This window comes from Rhamphochromis longiceps, linkage group LG4 (assembly GCF_057381845.1).
Source record: "Rhamphochromis longiceps isolate RC_006_pf linkage group LG4, R_longiceps_female_GT1.1, whole genome shotgun sequence".
Classification (NCBI taxonomy): Eukaryota; Metazoa; Chordata; class Actinopteri; order Cichliformes; family Cichlidae; genus Rhamphochromis; species Rhamphochromis longiceps.
Genome location: NC_140560.1, coordinates 25477165 through 25501514, shown reverse-complemented (window position 1 = coordinate 25501514; position 24350 = coordinate 25477165). Strand labels below are relative to the sequence as shown.

At 39.0% G+C, this 24350-nt stretch overlaps 4 protein-coding genes and 1 pseudogene across 5 annotated transcripts; 3 read left to right on the top strand and 2 right to left on the bottom strand.

The window, feature by feature from the left end:
• Positions 1–286: 286 nt before the first annotated feature.
• Positions 287–3292, bottom strand: LOC146671714 (proton channel OTOP2-like). The gene is made up of 6 exons (XM_085404075.1): positions 2857–3292; positions 2629–2765; positions 2476–2534; positions 1794–1936; positions 864–1705; positions 287–773 (listed from the first exon to the last, which is right to left on the bottom strand). Exons 1-6 carry the CDS (start codon positions 3290–3292, stop codon positions 603–605), a joined length of 1788 nt encoding a protein of 595 aa, XP_085260201.1. The 3' UTR covers positions 287–602.
• Positions 3182–13552, top strand: ush1ga (Usher syndrome 1Ga (autosomal recessive)). 2 transcript variants are annotated; one of them, XM_085404076.1, is made up of 5 exons: positions 3182–3313; positions 5028–6273; positions 9731–10184; positions 11424–12220; positions 12769–13552. In XM_085404076.1, exons 2-5 carry the CDS (start codon positions 6110–6112, stop codon positions 12770–12772), a joined length of 1419 nt encoding a protein of 472 aa, XP_085260202.1. In that variant the 5' UTR covers positions 3182–3313; positions 5028–6109; the 3' UTR covers positions 12773–13552. The 2 variants fall into 2 exon arrangements, with proteins under 2 accessions (XP_085260202.1, XP_085260203.1); XM_085404077.1 differs by lacking the exon at positions 12769–13552 and having other exon boundaries at positions 11424–12224.
• A 1337-nt stretch (positions 13553–14889) lies between these two features.
• Positions 14890–17893, top strand: LOC146671712 (tripartite motif-containing protein 16-like; annotated as a pseudogene).
• A 224-nt stretch (positions 17894–18117) lies between these two features.
• On the bottom strand, positions 18118–19756 carry amn (amnion associated transmembrane protein). The gene has a single exon (XM_085405217.1). It carries the CDS (start codon positions 19739–19741, stop codon positions 18353–18355), a length of 1389 nt encoding a protein of 462 aa, XP_085261343.1. The 5' UTR covers positions 19742–19756; the 3' UTR covers positions 18118–18352.
• Positions 19757–21443: 1687 nt separating this feature from the next.
• LOC146671710 (proton channel OTOP2-like) lies at positions 21444–24317 on the top strand. Its single transcript, XM_085405216.1, has 7 exons — positions 21444–21581; positions 22149–22549; positions 22640–22776; positions 22861–22919; positions 23000–23124; positions 23207–23988; positions 24083–24317. The coding sequence occupies exons 2-7, from the start codon at positions 22153–22155 to the stop codon at positions 24251–24253; spliced, it is 1671 nt and encodes a 556-aa protein (XP_085261342.1). The 5' UTR covers positions 21444–21581; positions 22149–22152; the 3' UTR covers positions 24254–24317.
• The last annotated feature ends 33 nt before the right edge of the window (positions 24318–24350 follow it).

The window sequence follows — 24350 nt, the reverse complement described above, 5'->3', positions numbered from 1 at the left end:
AGCTGGGATCACTATAAATGAGAAACTGAAATAATAATAATTACTTTGACTTTTATATTGCACATGCAGCTTGTGGGGATAGGTTAATTGGATAATCCAAATTGCCACTAGGTGTGAATGTGAGTGTGAATGGTTGTCTGTCCCTATGTGTTGGCCCTGCGACAGACTGGCAACCTGTCCAGGGTGTACCCCGCCTTTCGCCCTATGACAGCTGGGATAGGCTCCGCGACCCTGAAAAGGATAAGCGGAAGCGAATGGATGGATGGATGGATGGATGGATGGACTTTTATATTGTAAACTTGAATTAATAATAACAACAACAACAACTCTTTTTTCTTTTTTCTTTTTGTGCATGCATTTATTTTGTGCTTACATGCCTGAAGTGTAAATCAGTTAATACAAGATCAGAAACAAAAACAGTTCTGAAAACATTATAAATACATGTGCATTTTCATATAAAAAATAATCAGATACATCTTAGTGGCTGTATTCATTAGTTAGTTTTGACCGAAATTTGTAAAGAAAAATCATTGGAACAAACCACAGGTTATAAATGGTTTAAGTGTCCACCCAGTCAGCTGTACAAGTTGCACGCTTCCATGTTATGATATCAGAAACACCTCAAAAAGGTTGGCAACCGAATGCATTCGGTAAAAGATGCCAAAAGGAAGTCCCACGTTTACAACAGGAGCCCATACGTTGAATTTGTAGAATTCAGTTTCAGTGGTGTGGTCAAACTGAGGACGAGCACCGAATGCAGGCATGATCCACAACTGTAAAAAATTAAAAAAAAATAAGAGAGCCTTAATATTTAGTGAGTTTTTAAAAACCATATTTAAGGCAGCGAGAGACGAGGTACTCACAATGATGTTTCCCATGAGCAAAAACATGCAGACCTCCTTCAACACTTGTCGCTTCCACAACGGTTTGTATTTGTACTGTATCTTGTCGCCTTGCAGGTTATCTTCTGGCATATCAGGGCTTGTCTCTGTGTTCGTGTTTGAGCCTTCGTGGTTGTTCATGTCATTGCCGGGTTCCACCACATAAGGATTTACAATCACAGATGGTTCCTTCACTTTGTGAAAAGGCAGCCGATGCAGACCTTCAATGATGAAAAAGTTCTGCAGGCCAAGCTGGATCACCATAATTATGGCAAAGGACAGATCAAGCCTATTCAGGGGGTCTTTGACTCCTGTTGAAATCATGGCTATGATACTGAAATAGCTTATGACGAACTGTCCCAGTGAGGCTCCGACCAGCAACCCCACATCCAAGTTGCGTGTGGGACTTTTTTCTGACACGTGTTCGCGGTCATCAACCCTGTAAATCATCATGCCGATCACAGTCACAATAGACATGAGGCTCACTATGACTATATTCATGACAAAGTGCATCATCAATGCTTCTTCTTTGGTTTTTGCATCTTCATTTTTCATTTCCATTTCATATGCAATGAAGGTCGCCAGCCCTGCGATCACTAACAGGATTCCAAAAGTAGGACCAATATATATGCCGTTAAGACGGAATTTGATTTTGGCGTGGCCATGTTCACCTACTAATCGACCCACGTTTTTCCACATGATGTAGGCCATAGCAGATGCAAAGAGGCTGTACTCGATATTGAAAGGGTACAAGTAGTAGTAGGCAACCTTGAAGATGCTACATGAAGAGTGGCTGCACTTACACTCACGGTCTCCATAACTTGCTGTAAAACATGAAACCAAAGAATTATGTTGTGGTTTCATAACGACTCTTTTATCTAGTACATTTTTTTTAAAAACTGGTTTAATTACCTCTACTGATGTACAAACTTCGCCCAGTGAGTTTAGTGATGTTGTCCAGATTGGTGGGAACTAACGTTTGGTGAACAGACTCCTCAGCAACTGCAGTCATCCACAAAACCAGATTTGTGGAGAGGGTGAGCATCAGCCCACAACTAATATTGAGGGATAAAAAGAAGGTACAATAAAACAAGGATTAGATAGTCCAACATAAAACATATCAGATAATACCTATGAGTGTAATGTTTCCGGTTATTGTTATAGTTTCAAGCTAAATCCTGATTAATCAGCATGGAAATTCCTTTTAAAGCAAAGAGTTTCAAATCTAAATTTTAAATATAAACTGGTTCTCTTACTTCACTGTTATAGGAAATGAACTTCCTTTGAGGTTTTTTTAAATCATTTTTTAACTAAAACAATTCACAAGAACTTTTTCTACACCTTTTAATACAGATGGTAACTACTGGTTATAGCCTCCTTTTAAAAAGAGACCTTCAGAAGGTCTGGGAATCATAGACAGTGAAAAGCATAATTAGTGGCTGCAGCATTTCCAGTATAAAGTTACTCTGATATTTTTCACAGCTTCTTGGACAACAGATTTTACAGTAACTAGGTTACTTTCCCTGTATCGAAATAGATACCACCCAGAAGTACAATGATGAAGAAAGGGGTAGGAAATATCTTAATTACCTACCAAGAAATGTTCTTTTGTAGCTGCACGCAGTCTTTGGAATGGACCCACAAGAAGTATGTCTACAAATTGATTTTACAATTATTACAATAATTATTTTGCAACCATCAAGACCAGATTAAATGTAGTAAGGAGCATTTTATTATTCATTTCTACCTGCACAAATGTGAAAACAATTTGCACCACGGGAAATGCAACTTTAACTGCAGAACCACAGTGGAGGTATCCAACATAGCTGGCAAGCTTGAAAATATCCATGATAATGCTGAGGACTGCAAACAGCACAAGTCCTCCTGGAGGAGCAAAAAAGAAAGAAGATGTAGAACGGATGAAAAATCGTAAAACTACCCAATAATACTTAAACTGAACTGAACATTTACTCACCCCTGAGCCAAGTTGGCCCAGCGTGGACATCCTTGTAATTGACAGCATTTTTAATCCTGGCTGTGTAGATGCTGTAATAAATCATCCACATGGAGGTAAGCAGGAGGATGATGATGAGGAAAATCTGCAGGTGAGGGGCTTTGATATTTATATCTTCATAAGTACTCCTGGTGACCAAGACACTGCCCAGGATCAAAATGTTTACACATATGATCCCAGATCCCATCCATCCCCAACTTTGGCTTTTTTCCTTCCCAACTTCTGCAGAAGAGATCTTCAGTTCGGGTTCATCCTTGCTTCCCTCCTGACAAGGTGAATTTATGTTGTTTGACTGGTGGACCTCCTCTGTTTCCTTGTCCTGGGCCATCATTCTGCAGGGTTCACATTGATTTCCTGTGGTCAAACAGTTAAACTCATAGCAAGAGCTGATAGACATGGCTACTCTCTCTGCTCACAGGTGAGTTCTCTGCTGGATTTGTTTCTATATAAGACAAGACAGGTTTAACAGCCACACCCAGTCTTGGTTGCTATTAGTAGAGTGATCCTGCGCAAAAGAAACTTTTCTCCGAATGCCAAATCAGCACAATTTGGTCTTTTTCTTTTTATCTAAAACAAAACAAATTTTTAAATCAACAAACAAAATTCTATTTCCACACTTCTACTACACATAGTGTGTACAATAATGTGTAATGTGTTCAAAATCAGAAAAAATATCTCCTGCAGTTAAAATATAACTAGATCAGCTGTGCTTTTTTTCTTGAATTCACCAACAGCATCCCATGCCATCTAAATAAAGAATTACAACAGAGCAGGTGAAAGAATTGTATAATATTATTTTTTTTAAAATGGCGCTTATCAGAGAGAAAAATCAAGCTCCTGTCCTGATTTTACGAAAATCAGGACATGAGCTAAAAATAGTGAAAAGTTACTGGATACCTGTAAGCCTACCTGTCTCAACAAGATCCTATGAGCAGTCTAGACAGTCACTACATTTATATGCCCAAGAAAACACTGTAGTTTGATCTACAAAGAGTCATAAATATCAATAAATCTGCTACGAGCAAAAAGTACTCCAAACAGAGTGTGTTTTGGACTTAATGTTTCTGTAAAGTTCAAAGGATGTTTCCAAGAATAAGACTTGTTTTCTCACAAATTCTAAAGAAACTAAAAAAAAAAGGAACTGGTTTATTTTCTCATAAACAGCTGTGTTTTGATATTATACAGTACATTTTATTGTTATGCAAGGTATGCTATGGGTGTCATGGAAGTTTTACTAGCATGGCCACAACAAACAGAGTAGAAAAAAAACAAATGGTATGAAACAAATTTTTGCTTTAATGCTTTCGAGGTTTTATGTTACCTCTTTTTTTCTGTGATCCTATTGTTATACATTTATTTGAACTGACTGTAAGGCAGCAATAATCCATTGATGTCTAAATGGGTGTAGGTTGTATTAAGTGAATATCTTTTTTTAATTCAGTGCTTCAAGTTGTTTCCATTTTTAATCCTTTTAAATAAGCGATCTACCTGTCTATTTTATCATCTCTATTTTGTCATGGAAGTTCCAAGTAGTCTGAGTAGTCTTACTGAGAACGTGCATACTTATGCTGCAGTTTTACGCTTTGCAGTGGGGTGGGGCTGAGATTTGAGTTACTTTTTTGCAGCAATCCTTTGTACTAATGAAATCATTCTTTGTGTGCCATGCATTCTTCTAACTGGAGATTTAAAGTGAGAACAATAGTTGATTCAAAAGGACAGTGACACTTCTTGTCTTCTGTGTCCACGTCATAATGATGCCTCTCATATCTCTGATTTTTTCCAACTTGAATGAAGTTGATTACATTGGATTGAGATTTATCACACACCATGAAAAATGAGTTGAAAAGAATAACGAGAAGTCGAAGAGATGTTAAAATATTTTTTATATTGATATTTATTTTAAAGATCCAAAATGGCACATTTAGCAGAGTGAAGCACGTTTTGTCTTTGTTTCCTAACGAGATGCAATGTGGTGTAAAATAATTAATAAAAACCTCAGGAAATGTTTCCGTTTCGGGTTGGATTTTTTTTTCTTTTTAGAGCCCCAAAGATGTCATCTCAGTTTCAGACCACCTCGACCATCAGAAGCACTGATATCTACTCTGTGTCACTGTGTGCTTCTACACATTCAGACTGCCACTTCTGCACCATGAATGACGGGTACCACGAAGCTGCTGGAATGATTTCCTGGACCTGCTAAAGGAAGCAACTTTTAAGGATCTCTTCCGGATACGGATGGCATGACACTAATTTTATGGTCTGTGTTATCAGTTGTGTTATCAGGCGATTGTGGCAATGGGTTGGTAAGGATTTATGCGAATGCGTGTGCAAAGTGATGAACAGCCACAAATTTTACCCATGATATAAAGTGATCTACCATCTATTTTATCGTATAAATTGTGGCAGATGTTGCACATGATCGAGATCTGTGTCCTCAACGAAGTTTCATCTGAGTAGGGTGACTGAGAACTTACAAACGTATGAGGCAGCATTGCTCTTTTCATTTGGGTGGGGCTGAGATTTGAGGTGCTTCTTTCTTGAAACACTCCTTTGTCCTAATGAAATAATTCTTTGTGTGCCTTGCTTTTTTTTCTTCGAAGCATAAGGTTTAAAGCATGAATAATACTTTATTCAAAAGGTTAAACAGTATTAACAAATCAACTAAATCTTTGTCCCCTGTGTTCCAACTGCTATGAGGTCAATAATTTATTTGTTTCCAACTTTAATGTAGTTTAGTGTAATTATTTTATTTATTTTTTAAAGCTAGTAGATGTAATAAGATTTATTACTCAATTTGAAAAATAAAAAATAATAATAAAGAAAACTTAAAGAAATATTAATAGCATTTTCAAATATCACAATACATTAAAGAACCAGGGCAGCTATTTTTTTAAGCAGAGTAAAGCGTGTTTCATGTCTTGTTCCCTGACATGTTGAATGTCACTTTAAAAATAAATAATATATCAGCTGTAGGTTTGGGCGAATTGGGACCTTTCGGCCACCGGAAGCACTGTACTGCAGCGCGTCCTTGGATACCACCGACGCGTTCTTCACTGCGGTCTGTGTCTGATCTGACCAAATGGTTCTGAGTGAAAAGGGGGGTAAACTGCCCCCTTAGCCGCTCAGCTACCATTGTGTACCCACACGAAGAAGACGATGGTAGCAATATTGACGCGTCGGAATGGGGTCGAGCTGGGTGACTTAATTGTGCACCATGAATGACAGATACCATAAGGCGGCCCGGGATGGCTACCTGGACCTACTTAAAGAGGCAACTCGGAAGGATCTCAACGCGCCGGATGAGGATGGCATGACACCGACGTTATGGGCAGCTTATCACGGCAACCTGGAAGCTCTGCGACTGATTGTGTCGAGGGGGTGAGTATGATTTATGAGACTGTGCGCAAAATGATAAAGGGCCATAAACATGACGCATAAGCCCGTATGTTTCTGCAGAAATTGACATGGCTGCTTAAACTACGGGCGTTTTTGTAGCACAACCATAAAATGTTTACACTTATTACAAGACTTTTAACAGGCACTGAAATAACACTAAAACAATGTTTTTCTTTACTGTAACCTAATTTCAGTCTCACCAACAGAAAATAGCCACGTAGATATGCTGTTAGGCCAGGTCTTAAAAATATAGAGGCTGCCTTTTAATATGAATATATTTATAGCGTAGTAGCAGAGAAATATCAGAAATCCACAAAATCTGAATGAACCTTATGTCTTCAGATGGGGGGGATCTTAATATTCTAATTTAGACTTTAAATCTTTGTTTGATAAGAACAAAACCTCTTTAAACAGATAATTTAGACAGTGGCGTTGTTTCTGTGGAATTTTGGCTGAGGTTCAACATCCAACATTGTGATGCCACTTTAACCCTTATTATCCATCTATTTTCAGGTCACACACAGCTTTGAATTTCAAATAACAGCGTGTGTTATGTGTCATGTTCAAATGAAGCACTCTACCATAAATTTTAAAAGCTCAGCTCATGACACTGCTCAAAGTCATCTCATGATGTGGAGATGTTATTTCATGCTAGTACAGAATCAGAGAATTACATGTAGAAAGAAATCTATTTTGTCCTATAACAGACGCGCATGATTCCATGATGATAAGATGATGCAAGTTCCTTAAAACAGAGTTTGTCTTGGACAGTTTGCTCTATTCCCTCCGTAATATTTTGAAAATGTAATTCCAGTGATAGAAAAATAATTATCGAATTAATAGCAAATTAGATCATATTAGGGAGTTGTTGCATCTTTGCCGGTGTCCGTATTGAGCAAAATCTACAAATGTGATTGGTGTTCACATGGAACAGCCCATTTATCATTACATCTACTTGACCTGTTTTGCATCCCCCCCCCAATCCTCCCAAATGGGGCCATTATGAATTTGAAGTGTTTCTGAAACGTTCTCAACAGCAGACCAGACATATCATCTGGTGATAGCGGCTAAGCACCTCTGCTAATAAGAGCACATATAAACTACTGATTGACATGTGATGCTAAAATTAAACATCAAATCCTGCAATTGTCAGGGGTAGACATTTGTTCAAACACAAGTAAGAGAAATGAGACAACTGCAGACCGACTCAGAGTGTAATTAGAAAACGTGCGCACGGGTGAATGTCTCTGAGAAGACAAAACACACCGAGCACAGGCTCGCTTGCTTTATTTATAAGGCAAAAATGGGTTACATAGTACTTCCTCTTTTAACTGTCAGGGAAGAGGTTAAACATTAAATCAGCTTATCTGATCTTTCACACACTGGGATAAGAATACAGAAGTATATCATGCTTTATCTGACATCACAGACACTAAAGGAAAAGAATGCATCATTATATCATGCTGTCAAACATCTCAGACACTGAGGTAAGGAATGCATTAATTTTCCTTTAACAATAGACTTGGTTAGGTGATTCTTCAACAATAGGCTTGGTTATGTGAAAATATATGAACACACAAAATATAAGGCATACTTGGTTAAAATATAAGGTTTACTTGGTTAGAATATAAGGCTTACTTGATTATATTGTTTTATAGAGATTTGGTTATAATGTATAATGTAGAAAATCTCTAACAGCAATAATTCAACCCCAAGAGGCCCCATTATATAAGATAAGTTTAATGCTGCCTGACATGCTTCATGGGAAAGATGCCTCCTCTGCCGTATTTGGCAAGTATATTACAGATGCAGTAACATCAAACTGTCACAGGGAGTAAAGAAGCAAACAGCCCATAATGTCATAAAGAGCAGATGAGGAAAATGTGCGCTCTACTGTAATCATCGACTTTACAAGGACAGGTATAAATTACATACATAAACCTATGAAGTTAGATGGCCCCTTACTGCAGCTACTGTATGGTATATAGAGTATAGAGATTGTAGAAGGTTCTAAGTATTTTGTCTCAACATGCAACCTGAATATCTAATTTCAATTTATCTTTTCACCCGAGTTGAAAAGATAATGTCGTTTCAGTGTTTTACAGCACAAAAGGGCAATAATGATGCCTTTGTTTAATCTCTGTTTTATTGTTACTTTCTGGGTGGTTGGTGTTTACACTCACTCATGCAAACTGACAAAAGTCACTCTTCACATGAACTCAAATAATGCTTGTTTTTAAAGCTGCATATTTAAATCTATTACTGTCCATAAAGGTGGTGTGATTTGCTAAATTAAGCTATGGCGGACTTTGTACATACATTCCCAATGAAAACTGTGCAACAGCAGCCATCAATAATACAGCTTCACTTCAACAGTAGTTTCATGTCCTTGGTATCAGCACTCTGTATGTGGCTGTATTGGAGGAAATGGATAAGATACAAGACAGTTCAATAAGAATGTAAATACAGGAAGAGTGATGCCAGCAAAAGACTGTATACTTTTTAAAAAATCCACAGAAATAATAGCCTAAAATAAATTTACCTCGGTTTAGGTGTACTGGGCACACATAAGTTGTGCATTATGAATACATGCTGTTTTTGACCAGTTACCAGAAAGTTTCTTCATGGGATGCTAGTTTGTAAAAAATGATGATAATGAGCTCTAATGTGCGTAATCGACCTGTGGTGGGGTAGGAAATGTGCAGGGGCAAAAAAAAAGAAAATTTGCCCTCAAAGTAATCTAACTCAGCTGTAACAATGTGTTTTGTTCTGTGGACTTTAGTGTGACATTGCCATTCACGCGCTCATTCTTTTTACAGTTTCCTGTAATAAGATACAGGTAGTGTAGCTGTGGCACCAGCAAGCTTGTGGTCATATTACAGACTGACAGCAACATTACAACACAGATAGAGGTAACCCTAAGGTCGTGGAATGTCAGTGAAGGGCAATTGTTTCTTTTAAAGGATTCATTTAATTATGGTGCTTCCACTGTGGAAAAAAGAATTGATCCATTTTTCAATTGATCAAAACTACAGAAGATCAACAGTTATTTGCTGAAACTTAATGTAGTTCTTAAGGTTTAAATGATTAAAAGAGGTCCATTTAACATCCCGTAATTGGCAGTTCAGTGGTGAAATCACGGTCAAAAATCACATGATTACTCACAAGTGAGATATCTGAACACTAGTCAGAAAGAAAGAATCCTCTACCTCATTTTTTTTTATATTAAATGAATTAAATATATTATGTTTTACTTCATCTCATGTCTTTTTTTTCTCTTTTTCATTAACTTGTGAAGCACTTTGGTCAACTTTGCTGCTTTTAAATGTATAAAAATAAAAATGACACTGAATTGACATTGACATATTTTGAATAAGAATGTCCAAATAGTCAATAAATTACTTTCTAAATGTGTCTACACTTTTCTTGTGACCTTCAGGGGAAACCCAGACAAGTGTGACATATGGGGGAACACGCCGCTCCACCTGGCAGCTGCCAATGGTCATCTCAACTGCCTTTTCTTCCTGGTATCTTTTGGTGCCAACATATGGTGCTTGGATAATGACTACCACACACCTTTGGACATGGCTGCCACGAAGAATCACATGGATTGTGTCCGCTACCTGGATTCCATCGCTGCCAAGCAGACAAGCCTTAATCCCAAGCTGGTCAGCAAGCTGAAGGATCGGGCATTTCGTGATGCTGAACAGCGAATCAAAGAATGCATGAAGATGCAGAAGAAGCACCACAAACGTATGGAGAGAAAGTTTTACAAGGAAGTTTCTGAGACGTCTGCATCAGATGTCATGAGTTTCTCCAGCTACACGAGCAGCTCTCTTAGCCACAAGCTGCTCAACTTAAACACAGCCACTGTCAGTGTGCCATATTCCCAGGTTTGTTGTTTGTAATTTGTTTTTTTGTTTTGGATTGTTGCCACCTAGAAAGAGCTTCTTCTCTTAATTGCAAAGCCTGAAAAGAGTAAGGATATAGAGTTCTCAACTCTATATTTTTTCATGCTTTTCCAGGCCTTTCCTTGCCACTGGCTTGAACTGCTGCTATACCTGTTTAGCCACAGACAAAATATGTTACACTTTATAAGGCATAAGCCACTTCAAGTGGTGAAAGACTATAAACTGTATGTAAAAGTTGGATGTAACCACCATGAAGTCTTCTGCTTTTTGATTCCTCATCGTGAGCATTTTGACTCCTGCCACGTTGGTGCTTTGTAGCCAGAAATGATTGTATATGAACAGGATAGTGTGCTAAAAAATATGTAGCAAGCTTGGTTAGCTGCCACTTTAAACTGGACAGGTACCTACTAATTGGTGACAAACTGATAAAATTCTAGAGTACCTTGAAAAAAAAAAAAGACAAACTTCTTGGTTCGTCTGTACCGCCAAAATGTTGTCTTCAGATTTTTTCATGAAAAACCTTCAAAAAGCAGCAACAACACAGGTGAAGAAAACCAGACAGCTAGCTAACCCACCTGTCTGTTAAGCTGCCACATCCCTAACTTTAAGTCTTAACAGTAGATCAGGGGTGGGCAACTCCAGGCTTCTAGGGTCGATGTCCCTGCAGGTTTTAGATGTGTCCTTGAACCAACACAGCTGATTTAAATGGCTAAATTAGCTCCTCAACATCTCCTGCAGTTCTCCAGAGGCCTGGTAACGAACTAATCATGTGATTCAGGTGTTTTGACCCAAGTAGAGATCTAAAACCTGCAGGACACCGGCCCTCGAGGCCTGGAATTGCCCACCCCTGATCTAGATGGATTACTTATGGATGGATTGGTGAAACTGTGCAAAAGTTCATGATAATCCATTCAAAGATGTCAAGACATATAAGTAAAATTAATGTATTGCTTTGGGGAAAGCTATCAGTAGTAAATACAATGACAGTGTATTTCAATTTGCATGGAAGCACATCCAATAATTCAAAACACATATACCAAGAAAGGATGGCAACAGTGTGAAAAATATCTACCATAAATAAATCTATTAAAATGTGTTACTACTAATGTAAGATAGACACAAAATTTAAGAATATTTGTCTCAAATTTGAAAAAGCTTTTAAGATGGAAGTCTTTCATTTCTGATGTGCGCCTCATTGCTGCATGCTTACTATCCTATCAGGCAACTCTCCATGCCACAAGCCGAGGGAAGACAAAGATCCAGAAGAAGCTGGAGAAGAAAAAACAAGGAGATGGCACCTTTAAAATCTACGAAGATGGTAGGAAAAGTGTGCGCTCCCTCTCTGGACTTCAATTGGGTAATGATGTCATGTTTGTCAAACAAGGGACTTATGTCAACCCAAAGGATCGTGCCCGGCGCAATGTTCGCGACATGTTTCCCAGAGACAATGACGATGCCATTTCACGTGCCATGAGTGAGCCAGACCTCCATGGACCAGATGTGGACTATTCTGAGATCAGCACTGATTCTGGACACGATTCCCTGTTCAACCGACCCGGTCTTGGCACCATGGTGTTTAGGAGGAACTATGTGAGCGGAGGAATGTTTGACCTTAGAAGTCACGATGCAGCCAGTGTGGCCCGTTCAGGCAATAATGTGCGTTTACGCAGTCGATTGCAGCAATACCCAAGTCTAGATGAAGACAGCATTGGCAGTGCACGCAGCCTACAGGAGAGAAATGTTGAAGAACTGCCTTGGGAAGAAGTTGAACTAGGGCTGGATGATGATGATGAGCCTGATACAAGCCCTTTGGAGGTCTTCCTCGCCACCCAGAGCATGAACGACTTTTTCTCCATCTTCAAAAGGGAGAAGATTGACCTTGCAGCGCTGTTACTGTGCTCCGATCATGACCTTAAGAGCATCCATATACCCTTAGGACCAAGGAAAAAGATCTTAGATGCCTGTAAGAGACGACGAGAGACTTTAGTTGAGCCTGACTACATCGAGGACACAGAATTGTGAGTGTTGAGATTTTTTGTTTCAATTTTAGTTTATTTTTTTTAAAAGGGACAATGCAGTTTAACATAGTTCAGATATGAAACACTATGGAGCATGAAACTGATGTGCTGCACATATAGTGTAGAGCTATTGCTAATTTTTAACTCTATTTGTAGCTATTGCTATTGTTCTAGTACTTTAATAGATCAGCTACTGCATTAGTCTTGATGAATCTTAGATATTTATTTTCCTCCCTAATGTTTGGTCTTTATTAGTGAAGCACATACCTAGTTGTGACTAAGGTCAGATGACTGCAAGTCAAAAACATCCCATCCTGAAAAAATGCTTGTCTGGTCTGCATTTTGCTATCATCACTAAAACTGAAGAGCTGGATATAGAAAAAAGTATAGCTGAAATAATCAAAATCAATCTTTTACGGTATTAGGTCACATGCCAAAACACAAAGACAAAACTGTGTTTCTGGACTTTTTTTGTTGTCTTATTGTTATAGCTCTTGAAAGAATCTTTCATTTTACAAACATTCATTATTTTTCTTTCTGTTCTACAGATAACGAAAGATGTGGTCACCCATCCTGCTGTGTGCTCATCCGGCCTTAAAGGTTAGTGGAGCATTGCAAAGTAAATGTCACATATGGGCTGGATGTTAAACCCAAAAGGACACTGTCATGATGAATATATCAAGCATGAGATAAATCCTTAACAGGATTCCTTTACTGTCTTTTTAGCTCAGGATGATCACTGAAAATATCTCTGTTTGGTTTATTGGAGTTCCCCGTGCTGCATGGTTTCACAAACTGAAAGACCCTTATCTGAGTGTAGCACTGTGCACATTGTATGCCGTTTGGCACAGTTAACAGAGAGATGATTGTGGGGTCTGTGTCCCCTGAACCTTTTAACCCCCTCGGGGTGAACCTGGACCTCATGTGCCTGCATTGCTTGTGCCTGTGCATTTGCTGAAAAGTGTATGTTGTTAGAAATACACTAGTGTGATTTCAGCTGTAACAGAATTTTTAATAACTATTTGTAACTGAAGTAACATTTACTTTGTATATTTTGTCTCTGTATATGTTTACATACAGACAGCCACGTCAGGTCTAGAGTAGCCCACTGGCAGTGAAGGCCAATCCTTTGTTGTTATTACACTTGTGATGTAAAATCTAATACCACAGTATTTTTTTAATAAGTGCATACTACACTGTAACATGTCTCTGTAGAATTAGACTAAAGTGGGATCATGAAATTGCGTTTTTGTTGTTTTTGTTTACTCTGAGTGCTTTATATTAATGTACCTTTGCTCAGTAGCACTTTAATGTTTACTATCTGAACTTTTGTAAACAAATGTAGGTTGAATTTACTCTTATTAAAAATGTTTTTAATGATGTAATTTGTTTAAAGGGTGTGTGCATGCACTACTTCTTCTTGCTATATAACATTTCATCTGAACTCAGAGTGACACTGATTGCAGAAAAAACCTCAGTTACATAATGCAGAGCATTAGCTCTAATGAGTGAGATTGAGTTCATGTGTGATATCATTTTTCTGGGAATGCCCATTCATTAGTGAGATAGCTTTGACTGATCACTAAACATCCTGCTTTAGTCATCTCCTGTTTACAGTTTGCATTTGAAGCTTCTTCTAAGATAATTGTGTGTGTCTGTATTTGAAAGACACACATAAGGTGTTTTCACAGCGGCAGTGCTTAATCCATGTAAATTGAATTCTGGTTCATTTTTCCATTTGGTGCTGTTCATATGTGCAGGTGTGAACACAGTAATCACACTCATTTGCAGACCAAAACAGAGACTGACACTGACCGCATCAAGGCCGCTTTGAAGAAGGTGGTTTCTGTATCGTTCCAAACAGACTCCAGAGCGGTTCATTTATGGTATGAATGTTATTCGACCTCAATATGAACCAGTTACCCAGTGTACATTACAAATTTGAGCTAAAAATCATCCAATAGCCACATATACTTTGTATTGTCAGTGCGGCAAAGTACTATAGAAGTGCTAAGATCTGTATGGGCTAGCAACTAGCCATGAGAAGAACATAAATTCTCCATGTTCTCCATTAGTCCAGAACATAGCAAATTGTTCTTGTATCTACTTTTGTTGCATAAGGACAATGGGTAAACTGAACAAACTGACACAATTTGATTTGCTTGGAGTTCACTTAGATTTTTCTCTGTGTGAAAAAATAAACCAAACAACAGGAAAAAGCTACAAGTTTACAAACACATCAACTGATTCTGACCAGAGTTAACGAAGTATAGGTGTGAAAACGCCATTGTTGTATCACCATAGTGATAGTACACGATTGCTGATCCCGAATATCATTGTTCCGTCTGTGCTACATGACAGGAAATGAGGAAGTTGTCTCAGTGGATAAAACTAATTTTAAAAATGGCTCAAATGTCATCTGTAAAAGATTTTGCTGTATGATAATATTAGTTTTACTGAAATTTAATTAAATTGTCAGTTTTGGAGTCTGTAATTGAGAACTAGGGAGGATGTTCAGTCCCTAGGCTCAAAAGCAGTCTCAAAGATCAGATGGGTCAAGTTTCGAAGAACAACACATGGCAACTCTTAGCGGTAATACAGTGGAGAGTTTGAAGGGCAATAAACACAATGTTAACATCAAAAACAAACTGGAAGATTGCACAGTTGAGATGTCCAGCATGCTTCTGCTACAAGACATGGTATGTGATTCCTGCATTGACAGCCCGAGTAAAGCCCTAAAATTCTGCCTGACTTGCCCTATTCCCTACTGTGAGAGCCATCTCAGAGCAGGAAAAAGCCAAATTTCAAAACCATCACTTAGTGGATCCACTCCATGACATCTCATTTTGAGGTTCATAAGCTTCCTCTCAACTATTTCTTCCTGATGGAGGACTGATTCAATTGTCTGGACTGCGAGAGAGAGAAGCACAAATTGAGGTCTCAAAGATACAACACAATATAATTTATTTACAGGGTAAAATGTTCCTAAAATTTTCTAAAAAAAGGAGTAAAAATCATTTGGAATACAATGGTTTTGCAATCTTTTACTTACAATCTGGGGCTCACTTAGTCAGTAGATGTAGCATGTGTTATTTTTTGTGCTTTTTGTTTGTAGACTGAGCACCAAAGGAACTGAGGGAGATTAGTGAGAGTGCCTCAGGAGTTGATAAGGCAGTTGAAACACCGCAGAGCATTGACTGCATGATTTATTCATTCATCTAGTTGCATTATGATTTTGTCCAGTTTCCTTCAGGTTTGTGTTATCATTGAACAGTAGTTTCCTAGGCTGCAGAGAGCTGTGGAGAAGGCCAGAAAAGGGACAGTGGAAGTGCCTTAAGGAGAACAAAAAACAGGCCCATATACAGACTGAAGGCATTCAAGCACACCTGGGGCAAAAGAGAGCATAGGTGATGAGAACATTGACTGAAATAAACAAAGTGTCCAGGAGAAAGTCTGATATTGACTTCCTACAGGTAGAAAACATATGAAACATTCAGGTTATTGTATTATAAGTAGAGGAATTACATATAGTCAAGTGGGTGTGAAACCTTTTTGGCATCACAGCCTATTGTAATAGTGTGGCATTTTAAGACAAAGACTTTATTTTGGAAACGAATGTGTTGACAGTATACAAAGAACAGGAATTTCAACTTTTGGGATATTTATACAGAAGAAGTACAATGTTTCTTTTGATGTTGGTTTTTTTGATAAACCAAAGAAATTTCACATCATGGCATTTTTCAACAATGACAGAAGTGTGGAGGGAAAAACCTGCAGAACCGCACATAGGTCAGCAATCTACCTTAACTAACTATGGTGAGGCAAAAGCAAAGAGAGAAAAAAAGCAATGACAATAAACAATGCATCGGTTACCTGATATGTTTCTTTTGTTTGTGTACACGTGTCTTCTGCTTGCCCTCTTCTCTCTATGTAAGCTGCGGGTTTCTCTGATTCCAGACCTGCATGCAAGTCATAATTCTTACATGGTTTGTTGCCTCTCTTTGATCTTTTCTCTTTACTATCCCATCACCTAAAGCAGTCAAAGCAGAAGGTGACCCTCCTGACCCTGGTTTGTACAGAGGATTCTTCTGTATAAGGGTTTTTGGTTTGTTTTTTGTTCCCACTGCCACTCACAATCAAATTGCTATTTTCTTTTTATGAAAATAACAATTTCCATAAAGGTCTTACCTTGCAATATAAAGTCCTTTCATATTCAAATATAATTAAATTAAATTAAATTGGCTTGTTTACAAGGGTACTCAGAGTGGAAAAAAGGAATGACCGCTGTATGTCTACCTAATGTGAACATGAACTGCATGGATCATCGAATCTTTTTACACCCAAATAGTAACAGATATTACACAGGAACTGTACAACCTGATTTTTTTTTCCTATTTTTTTCCTCCTGCAGTGGAAAGCTGAGCATGATTGCAAAAGTGGTGAGTTTCACTCACAACATGGGTTTTGTTCCACACGTCATATTTGGTTATTTGAGCCTCGGTGAAAGTCAAGATATAAACCAATCCTGGTAATAACAGTCGTTTTCAAGGTGGTTCCACGCCTAATACTGGAAAAGGCCTCATACGAATTGTTACAGCGTGTTTTTTGTTTTGTTTTTGTATTTTTTTTGGGGGGGGGGGGTTACATTCATGACACTAGGGATGACACTTGGTGTGTATCAGTGTCTTCTGTGTCTACAGTGTCTGATCCAGACTATGATGACTACTTTGATAATGAATTTATTCAGCAACACTGCAAGTTTCATATTTTTTCCTTTGAATGAAAAGTCTTACATCGCAGGCGTTCGTGTTTTTCTTAGGGTGACGTTAATGACCCTTTTTTTTTCTTTAGTTTACATTTTCCAAGCACGATGTCGAAAAATAAAGTGGTTTATTGTTTCTGGATTAAGCATAAAACAAACACAGTTTACTTTGTGTTGTGTGCAAATTTTGCATGCTAACATTAGCATTTAGCTCAGAGCACTGCTGTAGTACTGCCACACAGAGCTGAAATTCAATATAGTGTAAACAATCATGAGAAAAACCTCTATATCAAATTAATGGTACTAAATCATCTGTGCCAGTCCCTCATCTTTCTACCCTGCCTAACCCTGACACCGGAGAGGACTTTTTAAAATGCAAATAACCCTTCAATACATCACCCACCCACCGCTTGTCATATCTTATTTTTATTTCCACATTGTCTATTTCCCCCTTTTTTTTAAGACTCCAGAAGTTTGACCTTTGACCGAGACACCTGACCAACATCAGCCCATGGCAGCACAGATACCCGGAACATCCCGACTTTGAATACTCATGCCAAGCCATGAATTTACAGAGCCTTTACTTGGGAAAACACTATATTGAAGCAGAGCTGAGTGAGAAGAGTATCGATCGAAAGGGAGAGTAAAGTAGCAGCTGCATCACCGGGAACAATTTTTCCTGGTGCGTGGGAAAGAACAGCGGATGTTTTTCTGCCTGGCATACTGGTGTGGAGCCCATCTTGGAAACTACTGATATTAGCAGGATTGGTTAATATGTTGCCTATCACCAAGGCTCAGTTTCATTTCATAATGTTACTGGTCCTGTCAAGCTGCTCCATAAATTCATGGCCGACTTCACTGAACCTTTGCTCTGGTCAATGCAGAATGATGTATATGCTAACAGATTATGAGCTGCCTCCACTGTGAGCTTGTAAAAGAAAAGAAATGGTCTATTATGACTATTTATTGATGTTACATAACAAGCTTTGTAAAGATATTGTATAAAGAGCTTTTTAACCCCCACAATAGATAACATAGAAGTTTAAATTGAATAGTGGTAGTAAATGCGCACCATGGAGAAAACTATGCAGCACATGAAGTGTTAAGGATTTACTGCAGCTTTTTGAAACTTTATTGCTCTTAAATGTGATGCAAATGAAGAGGAAAACACACAATTGTCTGCCAGCAATTCTTTTATTTGCGTTACAGATTTATTTGGTTATTCGAAGATTTAGTGCCTGTCGCCTAGGTTATTTACATTGTTCAGTGGTAATAAAACTGTATACAACTATATACTTTAATTTGTGGGATTTAAAATCATTCAATTTGAAACAAAAGTACTGTCATTAAATGCTAACATATGTTCATCTTTAGGCAGTAAAATCTGTTTCACTCTCATCATAAACTGGGTTTACAAAGTGTACAGCTGTCTGAGTCATCGAGATTGAATTACTAACTCCAGTCCCATATAGACTAGGAATGTCAGGCATCATAGTGGGCTGGTCAAACATAGGATTATCAAACCCATGGTCGAGAGGTCCACCGAGATCTGGTATGTTGTTTCTATTTTTGAATCTGTTCAGTGTTGGCATTTGAACAACCCCTTTATGAATCAAGACACCCAAGATAATGAGTGTAATCAGCAGTAAAACTCCAAAAACAACTCCAACTGCCAACCCTGCACTATCTCCAGTTTCCTCAGAAGAGGTCTGAACTTCAACTCCGGAGATTCCCAAATTAGAGCCATGAGAACGAGCATCCTTCATTATGTCCTGGGCCAAAGCTGCTGACTGTATTCCCTGCTCTCCATCCAGTATTGCTATCTGGATTTCAGATAACGTACCAAGACTGATTATCCCCATCAGCCGCTGTGGCTTTAAGACTTTGGACATCCCCAGCTGAATGGACTGGTATTGTGGCAGGGCAAGAAAAAGGTGTCGGATTCGTTCCCTGTAAGTCTGAAGGTTAAAACCGTCATCAAAAAGGAGGGTAACAATGGCACCACACACATCACAACAGTGTCCTGTTGGGCGAAGAGGGTTCTTACAGTTTGGAGAGTCACACGTTACTGTGCTACAGATCTGCTGATGGTGTACAGAATTCCCACAGTCACAACCAGAGGGATCCTCACAGGCTGGGTTTCCGACAGCAACAGCAGAGGATCCATGAAACTGCAGTTTGCCCAAACTTGAGCTGAGATACTGGGAGAACTCAGACTGGGTAGTAAATGTATCCCCCAGCACAGACACAGATTTGACAGTGATGCTAGAATGACTAGAGCTGGTGTCCACTCTGAAGGAGGAGAGGGCTTTAAAAACAACATCATCGTAATGGCAGGGGACGCTCTCCTCGTGGACAGAGAATAGGAAGTTTCCTTGCTCTAGGTCATTCAGAGTTGCAGCTGCCTGCCATAGAGTTGGATCGTACCACTGAAATGACTCTGAATCTTTAAACTCGGTCGTGACACCCGTTCCACAGCCTGGGTCCTGCCCGGTGACAGCATAAAATCCAGCTCCTGAATTCAGGATGAACTCCCCATCAACTGGCAACCTCATCTCCAGCACAGCATGAGTGGTCTCCACAAACACAGACACTTTTCTTTGAGCCGAAAACTGAACTATGTCATTGCCACAAGGAATATCGCCTTTGTCCCAGTTGGTCTTATTCTCATAGTTTGTATCAGGAATCCACTGTTTATATAGGGCATTTGCTACCCCAACGAGACAGAAGAGCAAGAGCATGTCTGGTATTTTCAGCATCCTGGGTAATTGTGACAGCCTAAAAGAATATTGCGTGACCTTTGTTTCAAATCTTGTGACTAACACGAGTGCACACAGCTTACTAAGGGTACTAAACCAAATCAGCCTGCTCAAGCAGGTAAAACATTTACATTTTCTGCTACAACAGACCGGTTTTATTGGTAATACCAAAACATCCTTACCACTGCATTTTCCCTTCAATGCATTTCTGCTTAGAACTAAAGTAGAAATGAATTATTTAGGTTTATATTGCTGCTATTGCCACTGACACTGCTATTTGTATACTCACTGAATTACATTAAGTCCAATGCAATCAAATGTGGTGAATTCTGCTTCGTCAGTAATGCTAATTCTCTGATCGATGCAATAATTTAGCTTCTGGTCTAAATGATATATATATATATATATATATATATATATATATTTGTGGAGCAGGGAAATTATTTTACTGCTATTGTTAAATAATCATCATTATTACCATTGCATTAATAATATAATCTGCAGTATGATCATTGCTTTAACAATGTAACAGATAGCTTTAAGATGGCCTTAAGATGTTTATGATGATGTTAATTTTGTATTTCAGATGCAGTTATAACTATTGTGTACACAATGCATATCTGTGCTTATTTGAGTTGATGTTCAGGTTCTTTAAAGGTCTTAAGCTTCACTGACGTGACTGTTCAGGTGATACATGCTGAGGGAAAACTAGAACATAGAAGGAATTGCAATACATGCTTACAAAACACTTATATATCAGGTCATTTCATATTAAGGTTTTAGTAGAGGTTCTTGGTTAAAACATTTATTTAGTAGAAGACATACACATAGTCTCGGTGAGCCTCTGGTCTAGTGAAAGGTCAGAAGTGCAACAGGTGAAGAGGTGACACAGAGAGCATGTGAGGTCGTGACACACACACGAGTTAGATTTATTTAGAGGAGAGAGAGATTAGTCATGTCTCGGTAAAAGAGGAACCGTCCTTGTCGTCTCGGCAAGAAAGAGGAACTGAAAGGTAGAAAGGAAGTGCCGGCCATGAAAATAGAAGATGATCTTCTGGGTTAAAAGTCATTGTGGTGTTGATCTGATCTATGTATAAAATGTATCTGTGACGCATGAAGGGGCGTCAGTAAATCAAACCCTGATGCTATAAAATATCTGTTTATGCTTTGATTAAGTCGAAGATCACTTGCTGTCTGCGTACAGAGTGTTCTTCCCACACGTGTGTAGTCATTAAAATCATTGTTTGACCAAGAGCTTCTGGACCAAGGGTGGTTTGTACTCTCCCTCCTCAATTTTGAACCTTAACAATATATATATATATATATATATATATATATATATATATATATATATATATATATATATAATGTGTGTGTGTGTGTGTCAAACATAATTAATTTGACTGCTACCAGCATCAGATACGCACCTTAATGATCAACCATCATCTAATTCATTTTCAGTGAGTAATGAGCATTTATATGCACATAAATCCATTCAGATGCTTAATATGAATGCATCAAAGTCCATATCATTTACATTGTTTATTTTGCATTCGAAGGAAAGCCATCAAGTTTACTTCTTGAATTTTCAAATGTCTAAGGTCAACAGGACTACACTTACAGTCGCACGACCAAAATAGCTCCTTCTTGGAAGCTGCAAGAATCTGCACAGTAAACAGACTCAAGTACCCGTCGCACTTGGATTTCCCTTCAGGCAGTTCCTGACGTGCGCCAGTGTCACGAGCTAGTAGAGTTCGTTGTTTATGGAATAACGACCAAATACGAAACCGGACCTGACCAGCACAAGTGACGATTGGGGAAAAACACCAAAATATGTGGTGTAAGTCTCCTTTGGGTGCGGTGAGAGATTAAACAATCAGCCAAAACTAATTGCACCTGTTTTTAGTCGTTTACGTGAGCACTGCGGAGGCTTTCTGTGCAATCTGACCTGCGCAGACTAGAGCGCTGATCCACTTAGGCTATGCCTTGTTTTCCAACTCAGTGTTCAGTTTAGATAAACTTTAACCCGAAAGCAACATGCACCCTCTGGCATCTTGACACTAGTTTGAAAGTCCAACACGAACGCTGTAGATCAGTTTTCAAAGATTCACTTTTCTTTCTGTCTTTCTTTTCTCTCGCTTTCTCTCTCTCTTTTTTGGACAATCACATTTAAAATAGTGGTGGATGTAAATAATATTAATCCTGTAGCTAAAGCTGAAATATCGTTGTTTTCCATAATAAAAGACTCATGTGGTGTTTTAGTACTCTTGAGTGCGCTTTTATAGTCCTTCCCCGCTTATTTTCTTTAGTAGGCTCATAATAAAATCTTGTATTTCTCAGCGGTTAACCTGTAAAGATATGGGATCATTACAGCTTCACTTAAGCTAAAGCACATGATCTTTTGTAGGAAAATGCCAAACGTTGTTATGACGGCTCATCCATCAAATGGTGGAACTGTGACACAAGTGGACAGCATCCAGCATTTGCCCAGTCCTCCCCATCCTCCCACTGTGGATGGTGCTAGTGAAAGTGGACACGATGTGGAAGTAGTTAAAGAAAGGACCCCCCAAGGTGGTGAATGGCTCCTGTCTGGGATAATTTGCATCAACATCCTGATGCTTGGCTGTGCTCTGGTCAGCAGCAGCGCCTTCAATGTTGTGGCCATAACACCAGTGCACCGGCAAATCTTCCTCATCACCCTCCTCGTCCTTACTATGTTGTGGATGCTGTTTTACATGGTCGTCACCTCCCGAAAGGATCGTGCAGTCTTATTTAAAGATCGCCATGCTGGGCCTGTGTGGCTCAAGGGTGAGAAGTCCGAGCAGTGCTTTCTGGCTCTGTTTCTGATTGCTCGTTTCAGCTTAAACCCCTAATTTTTTATTTTTTTATATGTTGCAGCTGGGCTTGTGCTGTTTGGCCTCCTTAGTTTCCTCATGGACATCTTCAAGATCGCCACTTATGTGGGCTACCTTCACTGTGATTCTCCTGTTAAAGTAGCCTACCCCATTGTGCAAGCTGTGTTTTTATTTTTCCAGGTTGTTGCATGTTATGAAAATTGTAAGAATATACGCGCTCTTGCATGCTGCACTGGCAAAACTTTTAAAAGTTGTCTCTTTTAGACCTACTTCCTGTGGTTTCATTCAAGGGACTGCGTGCAGCTACACACCAGCTTAACACGGTAGATTCTTTTAAACATTTCATCACCTCCATTCACTCATTTCAGAGTATATAACATTCCTTATCTTTTTTCCTTTTCAGATGTGGGCTTACTCTTACACTTTCAACTAACCTGGTGGTGTGGATGGCAGCAGTGACTGAGGAGTCAATTCACCAAACTGAGATAACTCATCTGAATATAAGTGTCTCGCACAAGTTGTACAGAGGTATTGAGCCGTAGCTTCCTGTTTTTAGATGAAGGTCAGTGTTTACAAGGAAAATAACTGATGGTTGCTCTTTCTGTTCCAGCCAACTACGGTGCCAAGAAGTGCACATGCAGTCATATGGCATGTGAGACCTTCAAAGAGGCCTTCTACTACCTGTACCCCTTCAACATAGAATACAGCCTCTTTGCTTCTGCCATGACCTACATAATGTGGAAAAACGTGGGCAGAATTGTTGAACATCACAAGCACTACAAATTTAACTTCTATGTGAAAGATGTTTTCGTAGGGCCTGTAGCAGGACTGCTCCTGGTGGTGGCAGGACTTGTTACATTTGTACTGTACAAGATTAACATACTCAAAGAAGACAAGGATAAACGAAATAAGGCCCTGCTGATTCATTTCATTATGAACATAGTGATTGTTAGCTTGATGTCCCTCTCCACTATGATTGGCTGCATTATTTACAGACTGGACCGCAGGGAATATGTATCAGACAAAAACCCCACTCGCAGCCTGGACGTGGGGCTACTGGTGGCATCCTCTTTGGGGCAATTCATCATTAGCTATTTCAGCCTTGTGGCTACAGTGGCGAGTGGAGCCCAGGGTTACCTAAATGTGCTCAACCTGGCCTGGGCTGTGGTATTGGTGGTTGAGATTGGCCTGCAGAACTATTTCATCATTGAAGGCCTCCATCGGGAGCCCATCAATGTAATGCCGGCAAATGCCCGTGCTTTTCAAGATCATGCTGAAATGGCCAATGACGTGGAGGGTCAAATATCAAGATACTCAATTTCTAAAAAGCCAAGTTGGAAAAGGAGAGTTCTGAGGGAAGTGTGTGCCTTTTTGCTCCTGGCAAACATAATTGTAAGTTGTATTTGTGCTTATTGGACTATCTACAGTTGTAACAACCAGTGTTTCCTGTCAAAATGTGTCTAATTCCCTTTTTCTATATTGACAGCTATGGATCATGCCTGCATTTGGGGCTCGTCCCCAGTTCGACCACTCCGCTGAGATATACTTTTACAATTACACAATGTGGAACGCAATTGTGAATATTGGACTTCCTTTTGGAATCTTCTATCGCATGCACGCTGTGGCCAGTCTCTTTGAAGTTTATCTAAGAGATTGACTAATCTCGTAATCATTATTTTGATTTAGGTGAACAATTTTATGTATCAAAACATTTAACATGTTATTTAACTACCTTTAATAAATAAATTTAAAAA